The 26147-nt window shown below is 45.7% G+C and overlaps 1 protein-coding gene across 2 annotated transcripts in view; it reads right to left on the bottom strand.

Annotated features, from left to right (window-relative positions):
* The window catches only part of RETREG1 (reticulophagy regulator 1), a 153098-nt gene extending 132216 nt beyond the window's left edge, over nt 1-20882 (bottom strand). The window contains exon 1 of one of the 2 annotated variants that reach the window (XM_070774827.1): nt 20490-20882. In XM_070774827.1, coding sequence (XP_070630928.1) covers nt 20490-20797 — 308 coding nt within the window. In that variant the 5' untranslated portion in view covers nt 20798-20882. The remainder of the gene's footprint in view (nt 1-20489) is intronic. The other variant, XM_070774826.1, reaches the window with a different exon arrangement.
* Between the last annotated feature and the right edge of the window lie 5265 nt (nt 20883-26147).

The following is a 26147-nucleotide window of genomic DNA, read 5'->3' as shown; positions in this document are numbered from 1 at the left end:
AGAGAGACAGAGACAGATATATGGGGCCGGGGAGGGGGTTACGTTATTCATCAGTGCACAAGGCATGACAGAGGACCAGCAGCTGCCTCACGGACCCCTGGCCTCAAATGTGTTTCTGGAGTGTTCCAAACCAAGAGTAAATTTTGGATATGAATGAATTTTTTAATTTTTACTTTTTTGGCCATGCCTCGCGGCATGTGGGAGCTTAATTCTCTGATCACAGATGGAACCCACATCCCCTGCATGGAAGCGCAGAGTCTTCACCATTGAGCTGCCAAGGGAGCCCCAGGAACGAATCTTTTTTGATGGATGTCAATTCTTCAGGGTTCCCAACTCCAGCCCCTGGTCCTGGGACCTACAGGATCCCTGAGCAGGCGGAGCAGAGCCTCTCCCACCCTCCCGGATGGAGAACACGTGGGAACTTGCCGGTGGGAGGGAGCGCTACTGTCACAAAATTATTCTGCCCTGGATTGGTGGAGCCTGCTCCTGACAGTGCAGGGTAACCTATAAATCAGGCCTCCAGCCCCTAAGAAGTTATTTTTATTTAAAAGAATATTTTACTGTCTTCTTTCACATCTTATGATGAAAAAAAGAATAACTTTTGATATACAGCACAAACAAGTGGTAACACACAATTTAATGGAGCATTTTTAAGTGGGAAACTGTGATTCTGAAAAAGAGCCACGAGGCCAGGGCATGAGCCTGAATGAGTTCACGGCTGGAGTGCTGAGAACATGAGGCATCTGGCTCCGTAATCCTCACTGCTTTTGACAAACGAGCGAACCGAAGCTCAGAGAGATTAAGTTCTTTAACCAGGCTCATCTTGCTAGAAGCTAGTTCACCTCCTGTTCACCCCTCCTCCTTAGCCTCACACAAACACACACACATACAATGAGAGAGGCAGACACACACGCACACACTTGTGTGCCTCCATGAGCATTTATTTCTACTCTATCTCAATCCAAAAAGCAACTGAGGAAGGAAAAATAAAGGAAAGACCATCATTCAGGTTTAAGTTTAGCCCAAGAGAAATCAAACCAAGAGTTGAGATGCAAAATGACAGCCACAAATCTGGTTCTGAGATGACCTCCTTGGGGTAAGAACTTGATATTTCATCACTAGAAAAATCCCTTCTCACCCCCAATAGTAGAAGGCAAACTAAAACAGTGAGCATTTCCTCATCTTCTTAATAGGAAAAGAATTCATCAATTAAAATATAGTTGGTGGGTAAGTGAAGTTGTGAAACCATAGACAATTACGTCAAGGGTGTGGAGAAAAGGGAACCCTCTTACACTGTTGGTGGGAATGTAAACTAGTACAGCCAATATGGAGAACAGTGTGGAGATTCCTTAAAAAACTGGAAATAGAACTGCCTTATGATCCAGCAATCCCACTTCTGGGCATACACACTGAGGAAACCAGAAGGGAAAGAGACACGTGTACCCCAATGTTCATCGCAGCACTGTTCATAATAGCCAGGACATGGAAGCAACCTAGATGTCCATCAGCAGATGAATGGATAAGAAAGCTATGGTACATATACACAATGGAGTATTACTCAGCCATTAAAAAGAATACATTTGCATCAGTTCTAATGAGGTGGATGAAACTGGAGCCTATTATACAGAGGGAAGTAAGCCAGAAAGAAAAACACCAATACAGTATACTAACACATATATATGGAATTTAGAAAGATGGTAACAATAACCCTGTCTACGAGACAGCAAAAGAGACACTGATGTATAGAACAGTCTTATGGACTCTGTGGGAGAGGGAGAGGGTGGGAAAATTTGGGAGAATGACATTGAAACATGTATACTATCATGTATGAAATGAGTCGCCAGTCCAGGTTCAATGCACGATGCTGGATGCTTGGGGCTGGTGCACTGGGACGACCCAGAGGGAGGGTATGGGGAGGGAGGAGGGAGGGGGGTTCAGGATGGGGAACACGTGTATACCTGTGGCAGATTCATTTCGATGTTTGGCAAAACCAATACAATATTGTAAAGTTTAAAAATAAAATAAAATTTAGAAAAAAAAACTGAAAAAAAAAAAAGCTCACTTTGAGAGCCTGGGAGATGCAATAACGACCTGAATGACAATGCATCCCTGACTTGTTAAAAGTGAAGTCAGACAGAGAAAAGACAAACATCATATGCTATCCCTTGTATGTGGAATCTTAAAAAATGATATAAAAGATCTTATTTACAAAACAAAATAGATTCATAGACATAGAAGACAAATTTACGGTTACAAAAGAGATGGGAGGAAGACAGGGTTTGCGACGAACACATAAACACTACTCCATATAAAATAAACAACAAGGACCTAATGTACAGCTTGGGCAACTACACTCAGTGTCTTACAACAACCTATAAAGGGTCTGCCTGCTGGATCGGACTGTAAAGGGTCCCCCTGCAATGTGGGAGACCCAGGTTCAACCCCTGGGTCAGGAAGATCTCCTGGAGAAGGGAATGGCTACCCACTCTAGTATTCATGCCTGGAGAATCCTATGGACAGAGGAGCGTGGAGGGCTACAGTCCACGGGGTCACAAAGGATTAGACACGTCTGAGCAACTAACACTGTCACATTTTCGCTTTCATAGAGGAAAAGAACCTGATAGATGTGTGTGTGTGTGTGTGTATAACTGAATCACTTTGCTGTACACGAGAAACTAACACAACACTGTAAATTAACTATATTTCAATTTAAAAAATGGTTACAGAAAAAAAGGGAATCTCTGGAGATGCTGGGTTTAATGCTTTTGACTGTCTGTCCAAAAGGAGCAATAAAAGAAAGACAAGATAAATGGTGGTTGGGAGTGTTATAGGAGGAAACCAAGCCACCTGCTGTAACACACGCAGTTTCAAAACTCCCATGGGTGTGCTAGAAGGTGTGAGCATCACCCGACAGGCCTGTCCTCTTGTGCACACCTGCACAGCAGTGGTGCAACTCTCTCTAATTAAACAAGGGAGACAAAGCCGTCCCCTAGCACGGCCCTCACCAACCTCCAACGGAAAACACATGTCCTCCTGAGAATGCCACCTGAGATTCCCAGCGCCAAATTAACTCTTCAAACATATAGACAACGCCCGTGAAAAACAATGCCTGGAAGCAGAGTAAAAGCAAACATAATGAGCAAAGACAACAGTTTCTCACTAAGGTCTCCAAATGAGCGACTCCGCCTCTGTGTTTATAACATCTGACATTAAACATGAAAGATAAGAGAAAACGCCTCAGTGCAACGGCAAACAGCAGACACGAGGAGCCTGACACCGGATAGGATCCACATTTCAGTCATAAGCAGGCATTTCAATCAGATGAGAAGTGAATGTGAGGTAAAACTGCTTCCCAGGTGGCACAGGAGTAAAGAACCCCCCTCCCAGTGCAGGAGACGCAGGTTTGATTCCCAGGTCGGGAAGATCCCCTGGAGGAGGAAATGGCAACCCACTCCAGTATTCTTGCCTGGAGAATCCCATGGACAGAGGAGCCATGGTGAGCTACAGTCCATGGGGCTGCAAAGAGTCAGACATGACTTGGCACACGTGTACGCGCACACACACACACACACACACACGACAGAAAGATGCCTTCGGTCAGTTGTTAACATGTCTTTTTTTTAAAATTTTATTGGGGAATAATTAATTTACAATGTTGTGCAAGTTTCAGGTGCAGAGCAAAGTGAATCCACTATACAGATGCCCACATCCACTGTTTTCTAGATGGCCCATACAGGCCGTCACAGAGAGTGGAGTTCCCTGTGCTATATGGTAGGTCCCCAATAGGTCCACATTAGTTATCTATTTTATATACAGTAGTGCACAGGTGGCAATCCCAATCTTCCAGTTTATCCCTCTCCTCCTTACCCCCTGGTAACCCTACATTTATTTTCTAAAGCTGTAACTCTGTTTTGGTTCTATAGATAAGCTCGTGCTTGAGTGCTAAGTAGCTTCAGTCTGTTGGATTCTTTGCAATCCTATGACTGTAGCCCACCAGACTCCTCTACCCTTGGGAGTCTCCAGGCAAGAATACTGGAGTGGGTTGCCATGCCCTCCTACAGGGGATCTTCCCAACCATGGGATGGTTTAATTTGTAGCCTTTTTTTATATTCCACATATAAGCACTATCACATAATATTTGTCTGACTGATTTCATCCAGTGTAAGAACCTCTAGATCCATCCATGTTGTTGCAAATGGCATTGTTTTATTTTTTTTACATCTGAGCAATGTTCTATTGTACATATGTACCACATTTTCTTTATCCATTCTTCTGTTGATGGACTTTTAGGTGGCATCCATGTCCTGGCTATTGTGTACAGAGCTGCAGTGAACACTGGGGCACATCTATCTTCTTGAATTATTTTTTCCCCAGATACATGCCCAGGAGTGAAATTGCTGGATCACATTGTAGCTCTCTCCACCCACCAGAAAACAGGTACAGGTACCAGTCCCTCCCAACACATCTTTTAAAAATGACCCCAACCACACAGTCAGCTACATCAGAACATCAAAACTGCTTTCTCAAAAGGGATTGGCTATTTTGATCAAGGATGACAGGAGTTCTCTGGCAAAAGGCGTTTTCAAAAGCTTGGTAAAGGCACCCGGTCAAAACACTGCCCTGTGGTCACGCTCAGTAGCAACAGAGCCCGGAGAACCAGTCTCCTTGGCTGACTGTGATCATGTTCGTCACCCTACTGCTTTCCCAGAAAAACGTTTATTCCTTTCATGACTCATCTTGATTCCCACCTGTACATTCATTTGCTTGTTTATCATTTGCTGACACCAAACCATTAGCTCCAGGAGGGAAGGATCCCCTCTGTCCAGTTCACCAAGGTCACCCCTGGACAAGGCCACCACCTGGCTGGTCGCGGGTGCTCAAGAATGCCTTTTGGCATTGTGGCTCATTCAGTGTTTACTGAATGGATGGGTAAATTAACATAATTAAATAATTATGCATGTAATTAACGTTATTGTGAATAATGAACTCCCTAAAGCACACTATCATACTATCACAACAGTAACAGCTTGCCAAAATGGAGGGGGTAGGGGGGAAGGGACAGTAATTGCCTATGGAGCATAAATATTCCTGCAGAGTTTTGGAAGACCTTTTGAAAAGCAACTGATAAGATGATGGCCCTGGGACTCTGGCCTAGGTGAATATGTATCTCTCTAATGGGAAGTCAGTCTGGCCCTCTGAACTTGCCACGGTGCTGAATAAAGCCCTGCTGCAATGATGTGATTGGTCAGGTCCCTGAGGACGGTGCCCTGGCCGATGACTGCACGCTGTCTAAGCAGCCAGGCCTACGTGAAAGCACTATGAGCCAGGGCTTCTTTCCACACATCCAGGAGCTCTAACTAGAAGAAAAGATCATCTCTGACACTCTGAAGACAATACCCAACAACGGGTCTCTCTTAACAGCCTCGCTTTTGGATGCCAGAGGCACGCGGCAAGCGTGGCATGAATCAGGGGCTGATAAGGCTTAAGACATCCACGTTGTGCGCCAGGCAAACCCACACACAGCAGAGAGTCCATGGACAACATCAGAGCTAAAATACTCAGGATATTACTAAAACTGAAGCTTTGAATGGAAATGATCAATTTCCACTTTGATAAATGAAAACTAGAGTCTGCTCCTACTAGTGAATTAGAAAAGCAAAAAACAACCTAAGATCGTATTCTCCATTTCCACTAGCTTATACTTTAAAATCTAAGAAACTTGGAACTTGAGCGAAAAGGGAAACATCATTGTTAAATATCTTTAAATATTTGGATGTAGTTTATAAGAAAAAGGTCTGTAATTTCACATATGTACCATATTTTTCATAAACTATAAAAATAAACCAGTTAAAGTCCCTCGCTATAACTCTCAGATATCCTACACAATGTAACAACGCAAGCTGTTGTTTTGAACTTATCCCAAAGGTATTTGGAAGTTAAAACCATCAGGTATGACAAGGAAATATATATTCATTCTAAAAAGATGACTTAGATGAAGTAAGGTTTCCAAGCTACAGTCAATAGTCCAAGACATATCCATTCAACGACAGGAACTCAGCCGCAGAAGGAATTTCATTACCATCCCTTCCTCCAGTTTATGAGCCGTTTCCTCCATTGACAAAGATGGATTTGGATTTTATGCAACTCATGAGCAACAGAGCCCCAAGCAAGAGCACACAAGGCCACCTCCGGACTACCCGTGAAATTCCCCTGGGGGACTAGAGTTGGGCAAATCAGTAGCAGCTGCAATCTTGTGTATGTAAGTAAATGAAGTCGCTCAGTCGTGTCCAACTGTTTTTGCGACCCCCATGGACTGTAGCCTACCAGGCTTCTCTGTGGCTCCTCTGTCCATGGGATTTTCCAGGCAATAGTACTGGAGTGGGTTGCCATTTCCTTCTCCAGTGGATCTTCCTGACCCAGGGATTGGACCTGGGTCTCCTGCATTGTAGACAGACGCTTTACCGTCTGAGCCAACAGGGAAGTCCTGTGTATCAGTCCCTAAACCTCACTGTTTGAATGAATAGCTTTAATCCTTATTTTTTTATTTGGCTGTTATTTCCCCTGAAATTTTCAATTTTTAAAAAATATTGAGTGTGCACATAATTTTTTGTTTTTGTTTTTGTTTTTATTATGTGTAGCAGCTACAGGACAGCTTGAGGGGAAGAGGTCAAGAGCTCTTTTCAAGAGACTTTATTACCAACAAAAAAGTCCTTCAGCTGGGTTTGAAAACAAAGTTACCGAGTACGTTGTTGAATTTAACAGGTCTCAGTGATACTTGAGCAAATGTTATCCATTTGTAGTTCAAGAACATGTAAAAATATTTCCTTTGAATAATAAAGGCATATTCAAGTGACACCAAGTCTCCTCTGAAAGGTCTCCCAGGATGGAGTTACCTCATCACTTGAAAGAAGGCGGAGCTCCATCACCTGGACGGTAGACTTCTTGTTTCCAGTAGACGCGATCAAACGTAAGCCTTGACTACTGAGAGAGGAGAAAGTCCCCTTATGTCAAAAGTGACTTTTATGAACTGGCTCCTGTGACAGCAGGTAAGAAGTGCAGGTAAATCTGGAGTAAATGCATGAGGTTAAGTCTTGGGGAGACCAGTCAATATACCTACTGCAGATGCTCAAGACCCCCCAAAGACATGGTTGGATCAACTCAGCAAAGCCTCTATACAGGCCTGCAAAATCTGAAGAGTGATTCTGCCCTGGGAACCTTATGATTCCCCCTTCCTAAGTTTCCTCGCTCACTGCTTCCACACTTGGCAGCATGCAGTTTTCAAAAGGGGTTGGGTTGGACTCCCCACTGGGGGTCCAGTGGTGAAGACTCCACGCATCCACTGAAAGGGGCGCGGGTCTGATCCCACATGCCATGAAGCCAAAAAAAAGGGGGGGGGGGCGGCTGAAGAAAAAGAAAAATGTATTGAACTGAATAAAACTGAAAATACAACATTATCAACTTAAAATATTTTTTAAAGTGGAGGAGGGTTTGCATTGTCACCAGCTCTCTGTGAGGCCTGGGGCCTCGGTTTCTTCATCTATAAAATGAGGTGATTAAACTGAAGCAAAGATCACCTACCTTTTATTTCATCACACAGGTGCTTGCCTTTGAAAGGTTTTAGTTACTAACAAAATAAATAATACAGTTTACTAGGTCAGAGCAACTGCAACTTGACTGTAGAATTAAGCCTCTTCCCCAGTTATTTGAAATACCGAAAGCAGGTCAGTACCATCAGAGAACTGGGGCATTCAGGGTCTTAGCTGATTTTAATAGATTTACTCAATGACTCTTGGGCTGCAATCTGCAACTCCAGATGTCCATTTCATCCAGCGCTGCACAGGTCAGCAAAGCACACACAGAGAAGCACCCATGAGGCTTTATGGAAGCAGACAAAGCAGAAGTGGGCACCTACGTAGCATTCGGCTCCACACCAGACCCAGAAACTGAGCAGTGACTCTGGACTCAAGAGTCCTGGTCTGTGACAAGTGAGGAAACTATTTGTTCTGTGGTTTTCATCGTTCAGTCACTAAGTTGGATCTGGTTCTTTGTGATCCTATGGACCGCAGCACATCAGGTTCCCCTGTCCTTCACCATCTCCCAGAATTTGCTCAGATTCATGTCCATTGAGTTGGTCATGCTATTTAACCATCTGTTTTGAGCACTGTGCTAACGAGGTCAAGGTATGAATTCTCCCGGCCTTTTAGTTCAGTTAGGCCCAGCCTATCCTAGGATGTATGTTATGCTATGCTATGCTAAGTCACTTCAGTGTGTCCAACTCTGTGCAACCCCATAGACAGCAGCCCACCAGGCTCCCCTGTCCCTGGGATTCTCCAGGCAAGAACACTGCAGTGGGTTGCCATTTCCTTCTCCAATCCTAGGATATAAGTTTCCACAAAGCCAGGTCAGGTACCAGGCCTGACGCCCAGGGGGCACGACTCAGCCAAGCTTGTGGGACCAGGGGGGTGGGCATGGGGTGGGGCAACAGGTGTTACTCAGGCTCATTTCTGCGTGAGCAGCCCTGACAGGTACACAGAAGCCCGTGTTCAACTCCATCCACCTCGAGAATGGACCACTGAAGTCAGATGCAGCCTTCACAAGACAAGCGGACTTTAGGTCCCAGAAGTCAGTCAGGCAAAGAGGAATGAGCTTGCCCCAAAGAGCTAAGGCACGAGCTATAGTAACAGCACTCAGGCCGACTCCTGAGTTTATTAACCAAATACCAGAAATGATAAACCATCGGGTGGACCAACTACAGACGATCTACCAAGATAGGGTACTGGAAAGGTATCCATCTGTGAAAAGCATCCCTGGATGCGAGTGAGAGAGGGTGGTGCTTCAAAATTCTAAAGGAAAATGACTTCAAGCTCTGAATTCTACGCCAAACCAAACCAGCAGCCCACTGGATGGGTGAGATACAGACGTTTCCACACACAAATTCCCAAAATGTGCTGTTTTCTCTGTCCTCTCTCCAAGGTAGAGGGTGTGCTTTCTCAGGATGAAGAGTCTACCAAGAAAGAGTGCAACAACAGAGAAAGCAGACAGGCTAAGTGCGAACACAAGGAAACCTTAAACTATCAGGAATAACCTCAAGGAGAAGAAACGGGGGCTCCCCCATTTCAGCTGACTGTCCCGACCCTGCTCTCAGCAGCGGGCCAGTAGCAGAGGCTCTCACCCTGGAGGTGGGGGTGAAGCGATGATGCAGATATCCTGGGGGAGAGGAGGCCCAGGGGACAATGTGGGGAATGAGGACTCTAAGAGAGGGGGCTCCCTGGGAAAGAGACAGAGAAACTGAAGTGCGGGCCTGATAGGCTTGACCTTTATCAGAAGGAGTTTTCTAGAAATGCTGGAGAGTTACAAAGACCTAACAGAAAAAAATGCTAGGAGCAAGGGCAAAATAGTTGTACCAGAAAGGGACCATGAACATGGCATCCTCCTCCAGCTCGCGTATGAACCACACTGATGTTGAGACAGAACCCGAAACGGTGACCTCATTTTAGTAGAGGGAGGAGGTCAACGGATTGCTAAATCCAGAAATGGCATTGTAAAAAATTTTGTAACTGTGCATGATGATAGGGCTTCCCTAGGGGCACAGTGGTAAAGAATCCTTTACCACTACCAATGCAGGAGGTGCCAGAGACATGAGTTCGATCACTGGGTGGGGAAGATCCCCTGGAGAAAGAACTGGAAACCCACTCCAGTATTCTTGCCTGGGAAATCCCAAGGACAGAGGAGCCTGGTGGGCTACAGTCCACTGGGTCGCAAAGAGTTGGACACGACTGAGCGACTAAGCACACACTCATGTGTGGTGATGGATGTTGGATTTACTGGAGTGATCATTTCACAATATATATAAATTAAAGTCAAGGAAGCGAAAGTGCTAGTCACTCAGTCGTGTCCGACTCCTTATATCAAATCATTCTAGTGTACACCTGAAACTAATATAACGTTCATCAATTATACCCCGCAAATTTTACTAATGTAAATATAAAATAAATGCAGGGGAAAAAAAAGAAATGGCATTTTAAGCACATTATCTAGAAAAGCCTAAACAGAGCTAAAAGCAGAAAATTAACAACAGTTTCCCTGAGAAACAGGACTTGGAAGTGGGAAGAGGTGAGCAAGAGACTGCTCTAATTTTATTAAAAATCTGGTGGAATTCATTGATCTAATTAAGAGGGAGAGGAGAGACAAAAAAGAGTATTTTATTTTCCTGTATAGCATTCTTCAGGCTTCCCAGATGGCGTTAGTGATAAAGAAGACACCTGCCAATGCAGGAGACAGAAGAAAGGGGGGTTTGAGTCCCAGGTCAGGAAGATCCCCTGGAGGAGGGCATGGCAACCCTCTCCAGTATTCTCGCCTGGAGAATTCCCATGGACAGAGGAGCCTGGAGGGCTACAGTCCATGGGGTCACAAAGAGCTGGACATGACTTAGCAACTAAACAAGAAGAAGATGATGCCACCTGGGGTGGGAGGCGGTCACACCTCGCTCCACCTGTTTTCCTTTCGGGAATGCTGCCTTCATGCCCGAGACAAAAACACTTACTGCCCCAATGAACTGAAATCGGCAGAGAACAAAGAATCTTTGAAAATACCTGCATTGTACACTTCTGACAGCGTGTGTGTAGTAACACGTGCAAACCCCAGACACAGGCGATCTCGCTTCTTCAGCAAATGGTTAACTTCCCCGAAAATATTTCCTGTTAAAGCTCACAGACCACAGAGGTGACCACAACACTAAATTTGGTGCTCTTCTATGAAACATGCACCTTGAAAAATCATTGGTCTATGAGGACAAAGTTGAAAATACATGATAAAATGTATTTTCATTTTTGTGCTGGCCAGGAAAGGGCACTTGCTGGTTGGAATCCTAGCAGACCCAGCTTCGAGCTGACCTGGCCCCTCGGGGACACCATGCTTTGACCCTCCTGCCTGATAAAAATGCATTCACTGAAGAAACGGCCAAACACACACACATAAAGCCAAGAAAATGTAATCGAGCTCCCCCCTGCACGCCGCACCCAATAGTTTCTGGGTTCCTGTTATCCTTCCCCATGAAATCAAGAGTCAGTCTCCTCCTCCCTAAGCCGCCTCAACCTCAGGAGCTCATCCTCTTCCTTCAAAGAGAAATTAGCCACCACTGGCAGGGGCCCCCGGCCACCTGCCCGCCAGGTGCACCCAGCTTTCCCCGTGGTCCTCAGGAGTCAGAGGAGGAGGTGTCTTTTAAGTCCAGCCCCCGTGGGCTCCCCCAGAGCCCCTGCTGTCCCTGTCCCCCCGATCTCCACCCTTCCCTCTCCCAACTGAGCACCCAGCATATAATAACTGCTCAATACATATTAGTTCTCTTCCACTTTTATATACTGATCATCCTGTCTTCTCCCCAGTCTCCATACCCTCATTTGCTGCCTAAGGAAATCCTATTGGCTCCTCTTGGCCCATGTGTGATAGTTTAGTGCTCACAGCATAACCTTAGAATTACTTGCTTACTAATCTGCACTTCTCACCAGGGATGAGAATGTGTCTTAGTCATCACTATATTCCCAGCAGCTAGGGATAATGATACAACACATTTATCTGTACTCGTTTGGATCAATCAGGCAGCTTAAAAACATTCATGCACAGCAGGACAAGAAGAGAAAGAGTAGCAAGAAGAAGCTGAGACAAAGTTATTACCCAAATAAGCATAACCATAAAACTGTGAGAAATCACTAAAAATGAGCTTTGTGGTTATTACACTAGAGAAGAAAACCTGATGGGTTTCTGGAATAAACATTAATCTGGTTAAAAACAGCCCTTTTTCTTAGGACCTCCCACCAGCAGCTCCTGGTCTTCAAGGACCAAGATCTAGAAAACAGCCTTACAGAGAGGCTCGTGAAAGGCACCCCGGATCTAATAATAAGCACATGCGGCCACCACTCAAGAAACGTTTGCTGAAAATAAAAATTGTCCACGATTTTCAATGACCTGAAGATTCTCTATTTTGCAAGACCTTCCTTAAACCATCCTCACCCTATCCAGGCTAACCATGCATCTTTAAGCATTTTAATAGTAGTAGTTTGACAGACTATACCTGCCTATATATATACAAGTACAGTATAGGGGAATATCCTCTGCTGCTGCTGCTGCTGCTAAGTCTCTTCAGTCGTGTCCGACTCTGTGTGACCCCACAGATGGCAGCCTACCAGGCTCCCCTGTCCCTGGGATTCTCCAGGCAAGAACACTGGAGTGGGTTGCCATTTCCTCGTCCAATGCATGAAAGTGAAAAGTGAAAGTGAAGTCACTCAGTCTTGCCCGACTCTTCACGATCTCATGGGTTATAACCTATATCCTCAGCCTGAGGCAGGTGAGTCTCCCTAGACTGACAACAGCCAGCGCTTGTCCCCCATTTATTCCTGGGTCTGTCCCACACAGAAAACCCTCATTGTTAACCTTACTTTTACAGTTACATCTTCTCTTCTAGGCCTATTTTGTTGTGGTTGTTTAGTCACCAAGTCTTGCAACCCCATGGACCATACTCGCTAGGCTCCTCTGTCCACAGGATTTCCCAGGCAAGAATACTTTAATTGGTTGCCATTTCCTTCTCCAGGGGATCTTCCCGACTCAGGGATTGAAACCGTGTCTCCTGCATTGGCAGGAGTATTTTTACCTATAAGCCACCAGGGAAGCTAGGCTATACATACAGTAAATCATACAAAGCTTTTATCAACTATTCCAAACCTTTCTGATATTCACTATTCCTAAACTGTAAAGCCCTAGAGAGCCTGTGGCATGCAATTTAGAAGTGTGATACATTGTTTCAACCAATTCACTGAACCAGCTATATCTCCAAAAGCAGAGAGTAAGCTCTCAGAGCCAAGTGCAGACCGGGGACTTCTGGTATACCCTCTGGGCCCAGCACCATGTAGGCCTGAAGCAGACACTCTTCCATGGCTCCTCAGGCCCAGATGGAGCTGAGATAAGGTGGGGGGTGTGGACCAGACTTGCTAATAGGCTTAAAAAGATCCCTCTCAATGTAGAAACAATCCTCTCCCAATAAAGTTATTTTCACCTATACTGAAACCATTAAGTGAAATTCTGTAATACTTGTAAAATGTAAGCCCCAATTTTTGGCTCCCATGTGTGCTGTGCTGTGCTTAGTCGCTCAGTCATGTCCAGCTCTTTGCGACCCCCTGGACTGTAGCCCTCCAGGCTCCTCTGTCCATGAGGATTCTCCAGATAAGAATACTGGAGTGGGTTGCCATGCCTCCTCCAGTCTGCTCCCATATCTGTCTTCTATTATTCTTTAGAGTGATAGAATTAAAAAAAAAAAAAGAAGAAGAAGAAAGTATGTGGCTTCATGACCTAGGCCCATGAGCCAGGTTAGAACTGGGCTATTGATATGGCAGCCACTAACCACATGTGGCTATTTAAATTGAAGTTTAAATTCAAGAAAATTTAACATACAGTTCCTGAGTCATACTAGCCACACACTGTAAATTCAATAACCACAGCAGGCTATTTGCTACCCTACAAGACAGAACAAATGTAGACCATTTCCATCACTGCAAATTTTCTATGGAACAGTACAAAGTCATCTTTAATAATTCAATTAACTTCTATGGGCCTGTTTCCTCTTCTGTAAAAAGGGAACAATATCTGCTTCTCTTGTTGCTGTAAGACTTAAATGAGGTGCTAACTGTGAGCATCTTTAATCATTTTAATATTTGTAGTTTGACAAACTCTACCTGCTTCTACATTTATATATACAGGCACAATTTGAGGAGAGCAGCAGTCATTAATAGTAGCGGCTGTCAAAGGAGTTACTATCAAGTAGAACAAAGAATTTCTATTTCAGGCCATGTGAACAGAAGGATGCTGTCCAGGAGGATGGGGGAAAACCCACACTGTTCAGAGCATCTCAGAATGCTGCATTTGAGGAGGAATGTGGATAAACTGAAGCGTGTTCAGAAGAGCCTGGTGAGTCGAAGGAGCCCAGGATTTCTCACCTGGGGAAAAGAGACTCAGTGGAAATGGAGAACAGAACAAATCTTGAAACAGACAAAGGACTGTCGTGGGGAGGGAGCCCAGATCTTGGGCAGCTGGAGAGGTAACAAAGAGGTGAGTTTAACTCAGTATTAGAAAAATAGTTGCTAGTCAAGAGTTGTCCTGCAGTGGAAATGCTGCCTTAATGGAGAAGATTTCATGATCCCAGAGAGTGCTCAAATGCAGTGATTCTTAAACTTGAGTCACCTGGGGAGCTGGAGAAAACTCAGATGTTCTGGCCCCACCTCCAGGGATTCTGGTTGAAGGACTGGGGTGGAGCCCATGATCTGCATCTCTACAAGCACCCCGGAGATGGCCATGACGATGCTGGTGGCTACTGGCTCTTTGAGGGACACCATTCTGACATCAGCTGACTGAACCCAACAGTGATGGCATAAGGGGGCTCTTGACATCAAGTGAGAGTTGGATTCTGCAACCTTCCAAACCAACTCTAGAGGACAGGCCTCCAAGGACTCTCAGTGGGTCCTGGGCATTCCAGACTGCACGGGTGCCCAGTCTGAGAAATGGCAAAAGTCAGAGAACTCAAGGTCTCCTGCCAGGCACACCCTTGCGTCATCACCTCAGGCTAATCACTTTCTTGCAGTTGAACTAACCATGTAAGTGGAGGGTATTGTTACCATGAAGTGCCAGATGCTCTGAGGAAAAAGGCCCAGCATAGACTTCTCTGCATGCATGGTCTCCAACTGCGGGTTCAAGACTAAATCACATCAGAGCAGCTTTCTAGGTGGCATCGTGAAGGACTCAATTTCAGTATCATTCCCATCAAGGAGCACAAGAGGGACCTTCTCCTCCAGCCCTTGCTATCCAAGGCAATCACCATATGGCCATACAAAACACAGTGAGAGCTCGTCACTCCTTTCACCAAAACCAGACATTTCATGCAAAGATTTGTGCCTGAATTTTTTCAATAGCTTCACTCATAACAGCCAACCATGAAAATAACCCAAAAGAACATCCACTGGCAAATGGATAAACAAATTGTGGTATATCCCTGAAGCAGCAGTGCTGTGCTATGCTCACTCAGTCCTGTCCGACTCTGTGCGACCCCACGGACTAGAGCCCGCCAGGCTCCTCTGTCCATGGGATTTTTCAGGCAGGAATACTGGAATGGCTTGCCCTTTCCCCTCCAGGGGCTCTTCCCAACCCAGAGATCAAACCCGCAACTTCTGTGTCTCCTACATTGGCAGGTGGACTCTTTACCACTGAGCCCTCCAGAAAGCCCCCAAAGAGGCGGACTAGTCAGCGAAAATGAGAAACAAGCCACTGATAAACACAATAAGGATGAATCTCAAAGCTTTACGCTGGGTAAGCAAAGCCAGGCACAAAAGACATCATATTATAAAGTATCATTTACAAGAAACTTTAGGGAAGACAAATCTAATCTACAGTGAGAGAAAACAGATCAATCCCTGGGGTGGGTGTGGATGGGAAAGGAACTCAAAGTAACCTTTAAGAGAGGTGAAATGTTCTAGATCTTGATTGCCATTTTGATTCCACAGGTGTTTACACTTGGCTGTTCCCTTAGAATGTGTGTGTTTTTATTGACAGTATACTGCATGAAGTTACTTCTTTAAAAACAAAAGCAAATGGGGCATTTTCTGTTTCACTGGGTTCGTTCTATTTGATGGTGTACTTAACACTGGTGTCACTGGTTGCCTCTGGGAGGAAACAGGCAGTCAAGGACAGGCGTGGGAAAGACATCTAATTTCATACTTTTAAACTTCTGAACTATGAGGCACTATTAGCCATTTTTAAATCCATAAAGTTTAAGATAAGAAAAAGAATTTATAAACATGTCCCTCATTGGTAAAGTGAGAGAGACCCAACCCTATGACTACTGGACTGTTGCCCAATCTATTTCAGGTTGTGGAAACCCTGCTTCTTGAGACAGGAACTATATGGTCTGCATTGTACTAAACTCCTCTGCTGCTGCTGCTGCTAAGGCGCTTCAGTCGTGTCCGACTCTGTGTGACCCCAGAGACGGCAGCCCACCAGGCTCCGCCCTGGGATTCTCCTCTGAGCTCTGAGTAAATAACAATTGTTTAAAGCATTATTTAGGAGTTTAGTATTTTTCAAAAATACATCAAAGATAAGAATGTGCACACACAACCACAGTTTTAAAATAATTATAACTTGAACATCAGATAACTACCACCACCAAAGTCAAAAAACAGCACACTACCTACACTCCAGAACCTTTCATGTGCCTTCTGTGATCAAACCTTCTCCCTCTACTCTTGATTTTACAGATAAGAATGTCTTTTATCTATATATCCCTAATCAATACTGTTCAGGTTTGGACATCTTAAAACTTTCAAAAAACTGAATCATTCTGTACATATTATTAAAGGTGCTTTTCTTCCCCAAATTGCATTTGTCAAATTCATCTACATTGTTGCCTATAGCTCCAGTTTATTTTTATTGCTCTATGGAAAGAATTTTATGGTAAGAATAAATGAATAAATCACAATTTACCTGCCCACTAAAATATTCCTGGGCACTTACACAAGGCATTTTGGGGTCTCCATTGCCTATAGAAAAAACAGATCCAAACATGAAGTATGACACTCGAGGCAACCACTGCCCCCAGATGGGTCGCCAAAATGCCTAGCCAGTCTCATCTCCCCTACTTTTTCCCACTGCCTCATGTGGCACTGCATCAGTTGAATACATTGGTGGAAACAAGTACATTAAGTCCAATTCCTTAGGCCTGGAGTGTTGTCTACCATGCGCTGCTGCTGCTGCTAAGTCGCTTCAGTCGTGTCCGACTCTATGTGACCCCATAGACAGCAGCCCACCAGGCTCCCCCGTCCCTGGGATTCTCCAGGCAAGAACACTGGAGTGGGTTGCCATTTCCTTCTCCAATGCACGAAAGTGAAAAGTCAAAGTGAAGTCGCTCAGTCGTCCGACTCTGAGGGACCCCATGGACTGTAGCCTACCAGGCTCCTCTGCCCATGGGATTTTCTAGGCAAGAGTATTGGAGTGGGGTGCCATTGCCTTCATGCACTAGATCTACCCAAATCATTCCTGTCCGTCAAAATCGGATTCAAGCATGGTCTCCTTAAGAAGACCCCACAGCCTCATCTATCCAGGATGCCACCTGCCCAACAAAAAGCTGCATCAAAATGAATGATTCCTTCTCTGACTCTTCAACCACACTCATGCCATTCAGCCTTGAGTTATACCCATACCATCATGCCCCTGTCTCAGCTTTTGTCCTTCCAATACACAGCACTAAAATCTTGCAAAAAATGGGCAGATAATAAATGTTAAAGCTTTTAAACTCAGACTCAAAATCCTGAGAGCTACTGCTGGTACCAGGTACTAAACAGTCAAAAATATGTATTTAAAAAGTAAATTTTCACAAACATAACATCAGTGAAAGTGAAATCATCATGATTGCTTCATACAAATTTGGGTTCTTCATGCTTCGAACACTGATTTTTTATTAAAACAAAACAAAACAGAGCTTTATGTTATGCTGTATACTTAATTATACTTTGCTAACTACATGATCTACTCTTTAGACATAGTACTTCAGTTTATGAAACTAGTGTTATGTTTTGTCATTTAAGTTTTATTCAATTTTCACTATTATAAATAAAACATTAGTGAGCATAAAAATACAGTTTTAGAGTTCTTGGGACACAGAATGTCAGTGCCACATAATTTAAGATAGCTTGATAAGAGGTACACCATTTAGAGAAAACAAAGTCCTTGAAAGAATATTTCAACCTAGGAGCAACAATGGGGAAAACTACAACATTTTAATGAAATTAATAAATGGGTCAGAAATTCCAATTAGCAAGTACTTCAAATTTCAAAAGCAGGACAGTCATTTTTCTGTCCATGAAAATATACACATAGGATTGTAAATTCTCCAAAAAGGAGAAACAAAACAGATAAACAGAAAACCTATGGCCAGTGTTTGCCTTGCTATCATACTTATTAAAAAAATATATGGATGGAAGACATCATTCCCAAATAAAATTAAATATGCCTTTCAATTATTTAATGCAAAAATCATTATTTTCAATAGACATTAAAAATATATCACAGGAAAAAATGTTTGCAACTCATGTTATAGAAATTAGGCTAAAGTTCTTAATATAAAAAGAGTTCTAACAAATCAATAGGAAAAGCCTAATAACTCAATTAAAAATACGGATAAAAGTTTTCTGTAAACAGATAATGCATAGAAAAGATAATTATAATGGTTCCTGAACATAATAAAAAATGCTCAAGCTCAGAGAAATGCAAAACCATAACACCATACTGGATAGCCTTTTTTACCTATCAGATTTACAAATCAAAATGTTTGCTAAAATGCTGTTGCTGCTGCTGCTGCTGCTGCTAAGTCACTTCAGTCGTGTCCAACTCTGTGCGACCCCACAGATGGCAGCCCATCAGGCTCCTCCGTCCCTGGGATTCTCCAGGCAAGAACACTGCAGTGGGTTGCCATTTCCTTCTCCAATGCATGAAAGTGAAAAGTGAAAGTGAAGTCGCTCAGTCGTGTCCGACTTTTAGCGACCCCATGGACTGCAGCCTACCAGGCTCCTCCGTCCATGGGATTTTCCAGGCAAGAGTACTGGAGTGGGGTGCCACTGCCTTCTCCAAAATGCTGTTGGCAAGGGTATAAAAAGAAATAGGCAGTCACATGCATTGTTGGTAGGAGCATAAATTGGTAACACTCCAAGGAAGTATAATAATGCAATGACAGCCATCAAAACTACAAGGGCGCATTCCCTCTGATCCAACAATTCCACTTCTGGGACTTCCTCCTACAGCAATACTTGCTTACATGCAAAATAATGCATATTCAGACCCTTAGCTATAATGCTGTCATAGCAAAAGTTTGTAAAGAATCTTATTCTGTCAGTAGGAGACAGGTTAATGTGTGACATCCATACAGTGGGACTCAGCTGATCACAAGAAAGTGATCGCCAAAGTGCGCTAAGAAGAAAAATAGCCCAGACAGTAGTCCACAATTTGCAGAGAATATTTTGTATTTGTTGAAATATGCACTATCTGGAAAGATACACAAGAAACCGGTAACACTGGTTGCTTCTGGTAGGAAAGTGGGTAGCCAGAGAGAGACATAGGAAAGACATTTACAGACTGTTTAACTTTTTGTACCTTAAACTTGTGAACTCTGAGGCTATTAGCTATTTTTTTAATAAAGTTTAAAATTAATAATTTTAAAAACATGTTCCTCATTGGTAAAATGAGAGAGATACAGCCCTATGACTATTGTTGCCCAATTTACCATCATACATATATCTTCCTGATTTTGAGTGCTCACTATAACTTCATAACAGGTTAGAGAAATACAGAATAAGCTCCAGAAACAATGATAGCTAAGAGACCCAAAGTAAGGTTAATTCACACTCAGGGGCTCTATTAAGAAACAGTTTGTTTCAAGACAAGATCAGTCTGGCACAGATCTGCAGATAAACATTATGGTTAAACGAGCTAACTGAGGAAGTGGCAGGTTGTGTGTGTTTTGTTCGTTTATTTATTTCCTAACTTTATTAAGGTTAAGAAACCAATGTCCTGTGACAAGGTATGTATGGGTCACTGAAGCTCTGCTTATTTTGCACAGTGTCGGTCATGCTTGTTATGAGAACACAGGCGGAAACAAAGCAGCTTTTTCTCCACCCCCATCAGACTGGTAACAGAGGACCAGGCAGGGGCTTCCACGAAGCAGCCAGACATTTCCGCGTCTTTAGGGCGAAGGGCGCTTTTGGAAGAGACAAACCTGTTGATCAGGGGCTTTTCAGAGAACATTCCTGGGTAGTCTCTTTATTCTTCAGCTAAAAATAAGACTTTTTTACACTACGCACACCTGGGGAGCGGGGTGATGTCCATAATCCACCTGTCTGCCTCCTGTTTTCTTCTCGGGGAGTAGAGACAGTACACCCAAGCCTCCGGGTGGGATGGGCAAACAAATCACTCGGTGCCCGTCTCAGCTGACTGATGGCGACGGCTCAGTCTTGAGCGTGTGCCCAAGCTGGTCCAGATATGCCCTCTCTGGGGGCAAGAACGGACACAGGTTCAAGTGCGTGTGGTCCGGCGGGCTTTGGGCGAGCAGGTCACGACCTGCGAGTTTCAGAAAGCCAAAGGTCCAGTGCGCTCGGAGGCACACCTGCCGGTCCAGGTGCGTGCGGGGTCAGCCCATCGTCTCGCCCGCGAGGCTGGGCTACCCCCACGGGGATGACAGCTGCTTACAGGGGGAGGTGAGTCTGGAGGAAAGTTGGGAGTGTGTGTACACCTGTGCGGGGAAGGGTGGCCGCGAAAGCGGGCCTGAGCGTGTACCTTCCTCCGCAGGGTCCGCCGTGCACCGCCCCCCACCAACCCCATATCGGGTCCCGGGCGCGCCCTCCGTCCGCTCCCGGGCGCCCCAAGGTCACCAGCCCGCACCCCCCGCCCCACCCATCCCGAGCTCTCACCAGAACACCAGGTTGGCCCCGACAAAGGCGAGCAGGCTGTGCAGCGGCCTCTTCCAGCTCAGGAGCTCGTCGGCGCGGCCGCCCAGCCACAGCGCCGGCTCCCCCAGCAGCCAGGTCACCACGGCGGCCACCCCGCCCGCGGCCTCCTCCACCTGCCGGCCCGCGCCCGCCGCCGCCCCTTCCTCTGGAGGCGCGGCCCCCTCCGGCTCCTCTGGGGGAGCCCGGGTCGGCGGCGGCGGCGCCTGGGGGGCGGCGGCGGGAGCCGGGGATCCCTGCTCGGCGGGCTCCGGGGGCGCCGGGCTCGCCATCTTCGGCGGCGCGGGCGGGGACGGGCTCGGGCGCGCGCGCGCGCCTCGGTGTCGCGCCGAGAGGGCGGCGGGTCCCCGCGCGGGGCGCGCACCGCGGGGCGCCGGCGGCTGGGTGCCTTGTGACGTCAGCGTCGGCCGCGGCGGGCGCCTCCCGGGGGAAGTGGGTGCGGCCGGGTTGGCGCGGGGCTGGGCGGGGCCGGGCGGCGTCCCCGGGGGAGCGGGGGCCCTCAAGCGGGGCCACCGGAGTGATCCCCTTTTCCCTTCCCAGCCGCCGCCCGCCCGCTTATCTAAAAGGGAGTCTCCGGGCCACGGGCGGAAGCAATTGGCCGTCCTCACTTTCTCCAGCCAGGGCCTCTGATCGCTCATCCTGCAGCTTTAGAGGGCATAATGGGGCGCCCCTGAGCCTGGCAGCGTGTTTCAGCCCCCAGTGATCCCCACCGAGTGCCCTTGCAGGAGCAGATTGCACCCTCATAGCCGAAATCTTCAGGACTCTTAAGAACAACGTGATGATTTAAAGGCTGGATTGAGAAAGGCAAGGGCCCGGGAGGAGAGGGGGTGGGGGCGAAACATTTTGGGTCCATCCGGAAGCATGTGGCCCTCTGGTTTTACAAATCAGGAACCGCCAGGCCACCGCGTTGTGGCAGGGGGCTTCCTCTCTCCGACTTGTGGACAAAGTCATCTGGCTCCAAAATGCACGCTGGTCTATGGAGGGCACAAGTGAGCGGGGAGCTGAGACGCAGCACCGCTTGGGTGTGTTACACAGGTTTGGCCAGAGTCACTGTGGTCACAGCAGGCATCAGGGCAGGGGTCAGGTGCTGTGATGGAGTGACCAGGAGTTCTGAGATCTCTCAGACCTGGCCTCACTGGTGCTTCTGGGTGATTGGGGAGGCTGGGATAAAAGGTAAACGATTATGTTCACTTTTCCCTATTTTCATTTTTTAAATGTTCTCTTCCTTCATCCCCATTGTCACTTTTCTCTAGAATAAAATGTTCCTTCCCTTTGCAGAGCATTCTACCTTGATGAATCAGAGCATCTTATATCCTCTTGGAGTTAACTACTGGCAACCAACTTCTTTCACAGGATGGATGGGGTTTATTCTCAGAGCTATTAAAGCCTGTTGTTTCCAGGGAGCCTCTGGAGAATGTTCTAGAGTGTTCATCTGGGGGTTATTATATATGTTTATACCTCAGTGTACACATACGAAGAAATTCACTGATGTACATTGCAAATGTATGCACTTTCCTGTGTGTATGTTATACCTCAAAAGGGTGTAAGCCTAATTTACTCAGAGGTTTATTGAGCACCTACTATGTACTCAACCCCTTGCTCAGTTCTGTGGGTATGGCTTCCACCTGCAGGAAGCTCACAGTCCAAGGAAGGGCCAGTGACAATTGTGATTACTGCTGTGACGGAAATAATCACTCAGGGCTAAGAGTCCTTACTTCAGTCATATGTCAAATATTAGGGACAAGTGGAGGAGTCAGGTTTCTGGGAGCTTTTTGGAATAGAGGGTGTCTGTCCTGAATTGTAAGCAGGAGGGCAGCAAAGGAATATTCATTGGAAGGACTGATGCTGAAGTTGAATCTCCAATATTTTGGCCACCTGATGTGAAGAACCGACTTACTGGAAAAGACCCTGATGCTGGGAAAGATCGAAGGTGGGAGGAGAAGGGGACGACAGAGGATGAGATGGTTGGATGGCATCACCAACACGATGGACATGAATTTGAGTAGGCTCTTGGAGTTGGTGATGGACAGGGAAGCCTGGTGTGTCACAGTCCATGGGGTCACAAAGAGTCACACACAACTGAGAGACTGAACTGGGCAGTAAAGGCAGGATAGGGTAGGGAAAAGGAGGCAATCATGTCTGTCAGGAGATCAACACAAGTGAAGTTGTGAACTGGCAGGTGGAGGTCATGGTTCCTTATGTGTATCTGCAGCAGATCACCTCAGTTGATCCACTAGTGGAAGGAAGTTTGGTTTTTGACCTGCTGGCAATGCAAAGTCTCATGTTTCTGGCTTGTCTATGAACAGATTCATGACAACCCAATACAGTAGCTGGGGAGGCATGAAAAAGCAATATGCAAGCAATTCTGGTGTTTTTACCACAAAAGAAAAAACAGTCTTTCCCTGGGGCTTCCCTGGTGGCTCAGTGGTAAAGAATCCACCTGCCAATACAAAAGACACAGGTTTGATCCCTGGGTGGGGAAGATCCCCTGGAGAAGGCAATGGCAACCCACTCCAGTATTCTTGCCTGGAGAATCCCATGGACAGAGTATCCCAGTGGGACATGAGGTCACAAAAGAGTCAGATACCACTTAACGACTAAACAACAACAACAATTTTTCCCTGAGTGTTGTGCCCTCTCTTAGCATTGGTGCAGGAGCTTTTGAAAGATTAAGGATGGTTTATTGTGTCATCTGGCCTTTGCTTAGCAAAGGACTGAGACAGCCCAAGGGTTGCCCTAGACTCTACACCTGGAGGGAGGAATTGAGAAATGGGGAGGATATCCCCATTTTCCAAACCAGGGTGATGTGCTTCTAGAAACATGTCCGCAAGATCCTACACATTCCTCTTCTCCCTGGAATTTAATTACTGTCATCAGGATATGCTGAAGTAGTAAAAGCTGTTGACAGCCAAGACACACAAAAGCTCAACTTCATTTGCTACGTGTGGGTTGCAACGCTTACCTCCACTTATTGATAAAGCTCCCTCCTCACAGCTTTGTGAAATCTTTCCTTCTCTCTTAAAATGCTGCACAGCTGGAGTAAGTGCTGTCATCTTTTTCACCTCTGACCTCTAATGATTACCAGCAAATAATGTCACAGGAGCAGATGCTGGCCTAGACACATAACTGGGTGCTATTGGGTGTTTTTGCCTAATTAACTTTGCGATGTGTGAATAATGTATTCAGTGCTAAGACTGCATCAAAATAATACTGATGATGCTTAAAATAAACCTTGTCCCCTCATCTCTACAACATGTCACATTTAAAACTCCTGTGAGTAACCTTATCATTTAAGATTCTCTTCTGAATTTTGTACAACCATGTACGGGGAACAGAGTGATTCACATTAATGAGGTAGACAATTTGAAAATATAGATCCAAGGAAAACAGACTGGGGATATGTCAGAGGGAAAAAAAGAAGAGAGCGAGACAAAGAAAACAGTTGTAGCCACTGAATCTAAGTGACAGTTTAGAAAATAACCAGTCAGGCAAAGAAAGCCAAAATACACACAACTCTTAAAAGAGGTCACTCGCCTTTCTCTTCCAAAAGTGGCTAGAAAGCTTGTAATAGGAGAAAAAAGCAATGAATAATTAATTCCTACTCTAGGAGGCCACATAGGCAACCTCAGGCTAAAGCCTTAGGACAAGAGGGAAATGCCTCCTTATTTTCTTCCCCTAAAATGTTTCGTGTTAGACTCCTAGGTCCTAACATGAAGAAGCTTTGGTCTGGCAGATAGATCTTTGTGTGCTGATAATTTTGTTAAGCTTTGTTAATTTTGTGAAGCTCCAATACATTGGCCACCTAATGTGAAGAGCCAACTCATTGAAAAAGACCCTAAGGCTGGGAAAGATTGAAGACAAAAGGAGAAAAGGGCTGCCGAGAATGAGATGGTTAGATGAGATGGTTAGATAGCATTACCAATTGAATGAATGTGAATTTGAGCAAACTCTGGGAGATAGTGAAGGACAGGGAAACCTGGTGTGCTAAAGTCCATGGAGTCACAAAGAGTCAGACATGACTTCTCGACTGAACAGGAACAACAAGAGAGCCTAATAGATCACACTGAGCAGAGAGAAATAGGAACACCACACCACGACAGCAACAACAGAGGGAATGGAAAGGAAGATTGTGCCTGGTTTCCAAGGCCCAAGTCACAAAAGGAATTGGTTTTCTGTGCGGATTGACTGTTGTGCTTATAAGAACTGGAATATCCAAACCAGAAAAACCTAATTTGACAAGCATTCTGTAAGGGGGATGCTTACCAGAAATGAACTCTAGCATGGTGGCCAACCACACCAAGTTGGGGTACTCAGTGTTAGGTATCCTTCCCTAATAATATACAAAAGAGCTTTTGGAAGTCTTCAGGAGGGTTTATTGAAGGGACCTGGGGTCACACTGCAGGAGTGTGTATCCTGAAAAGGTACTATTTCATCCACCCACAGGCACACACATCAGCACAGACAGCAGCAGCAGCAATGATTTCAGAACATTAACTGCCAACCCCTTCCCACGGGCCCAGCAGTTACACTCACCTTAGCGGACTGGCCACCCTTCTGATCCTATTGAAGGAGTTCACCAAGAGGACGTGACTTCTAATTGACACTCAAACTGGACCCAGGCGATTGGAGGTGCCGGATCCCCTCCTCTGTCCTGGGATGTATGTTCTGCCCACCATTCCCACAGCGGGAGCGGTCCCAAGGACATGGCCGTGAGAGACAGGTGTGGTGTTGAGACCATTCAGGTGGTCAGTGTGACTGAGCTCCACTAAGGCCTCTGTGGAAGGACACAACTTAGGGACTAGACACCACCAACAACAATAAACTCTTAGGATTCTGGCAGGTGGGGATGGAAATCTACTGTCTCCTCCAATGGACCGCTAAGAAGTCTGAGCTTTGGGACCCTGGGTAGGCTTCCAGCAGGAGAGTCAAGTGGCCTGGCTGGCGTTGCAGAAAAGTATCTGGGGCAATGGATTATACGGAGCCTGGCAGAGACCCCGGGACAGATTTTTCCACTAAGACTGGGGAGACAAGGAAGGCATGTTTGGAGCATCTTTGGAAAAGCCAGGTAGCAGGTGGGCAACGGTTTCTGTGGCTCAGAGAGCAGCAGGGGTTCTGAACAAGAGCCAGATCAGAGGTAGGAAGCAGCCTGTATGAGAACTTGGCAGAGGGGTGAGGTTGGTGTGAGCTCACAGGCCAGATCAGGTTGACCACGTGCAACAGAAAATGCGATGAGACTTTCGGACAGACAGATCAACAGAAGGGAGTTTTGAGCATCATTTGCCAAGTTTAGACCCAATTCTGTGAGTAAAGGAGGAATCCTGAAATTTGTGAGTTTCTTTTTTATTGTCTTTTTCTTTATTTTTACCACAGAACCGATAGAATTCCAGTCTCCTGAGGCCCAGGAATTCCAGCTGGACGTCCATTGTCAAAGCAAAACCGTGAATATGATTGTCTCTAAATGCAGGTCTCCAAATCAGGTCTTCAGTCTCGAGGGGTATTCTCGAAGCTAAAATTAGAGTGGTGGAATGTCATGGAACCGCTGCAAGCGTTACATCCCACGGATATCCCTCCAAAGTCTGTATTTGGTTTGTCACCTCTTCCTATTTTAGTTCATTAGAAATC

The sequence above is a fragment of the Bos indicus genome, chromosome 20 (genome assembly GCF_029378745.1).
Source record: "Bos indicus isolate NIAB-ARS_2022 breed Sahiwal x Tharparkar chromosome 20, NIAB-ARS_B.indTharparkar_mat_pri_1.0, whole genome shotgun sequence".
In the NCBI taxonomy this organism is placed as follows: Eukaryota; Metazoa; Chordata; class Mammalia; order Artiodactyla; family Bovidae; genus Bos; species Bos indicus.
The sequence above is the reverse complement of the archived record's forward strand: the minus strand, read 5'-3'. Positions and strand labels throughout refer to the sequence as shown.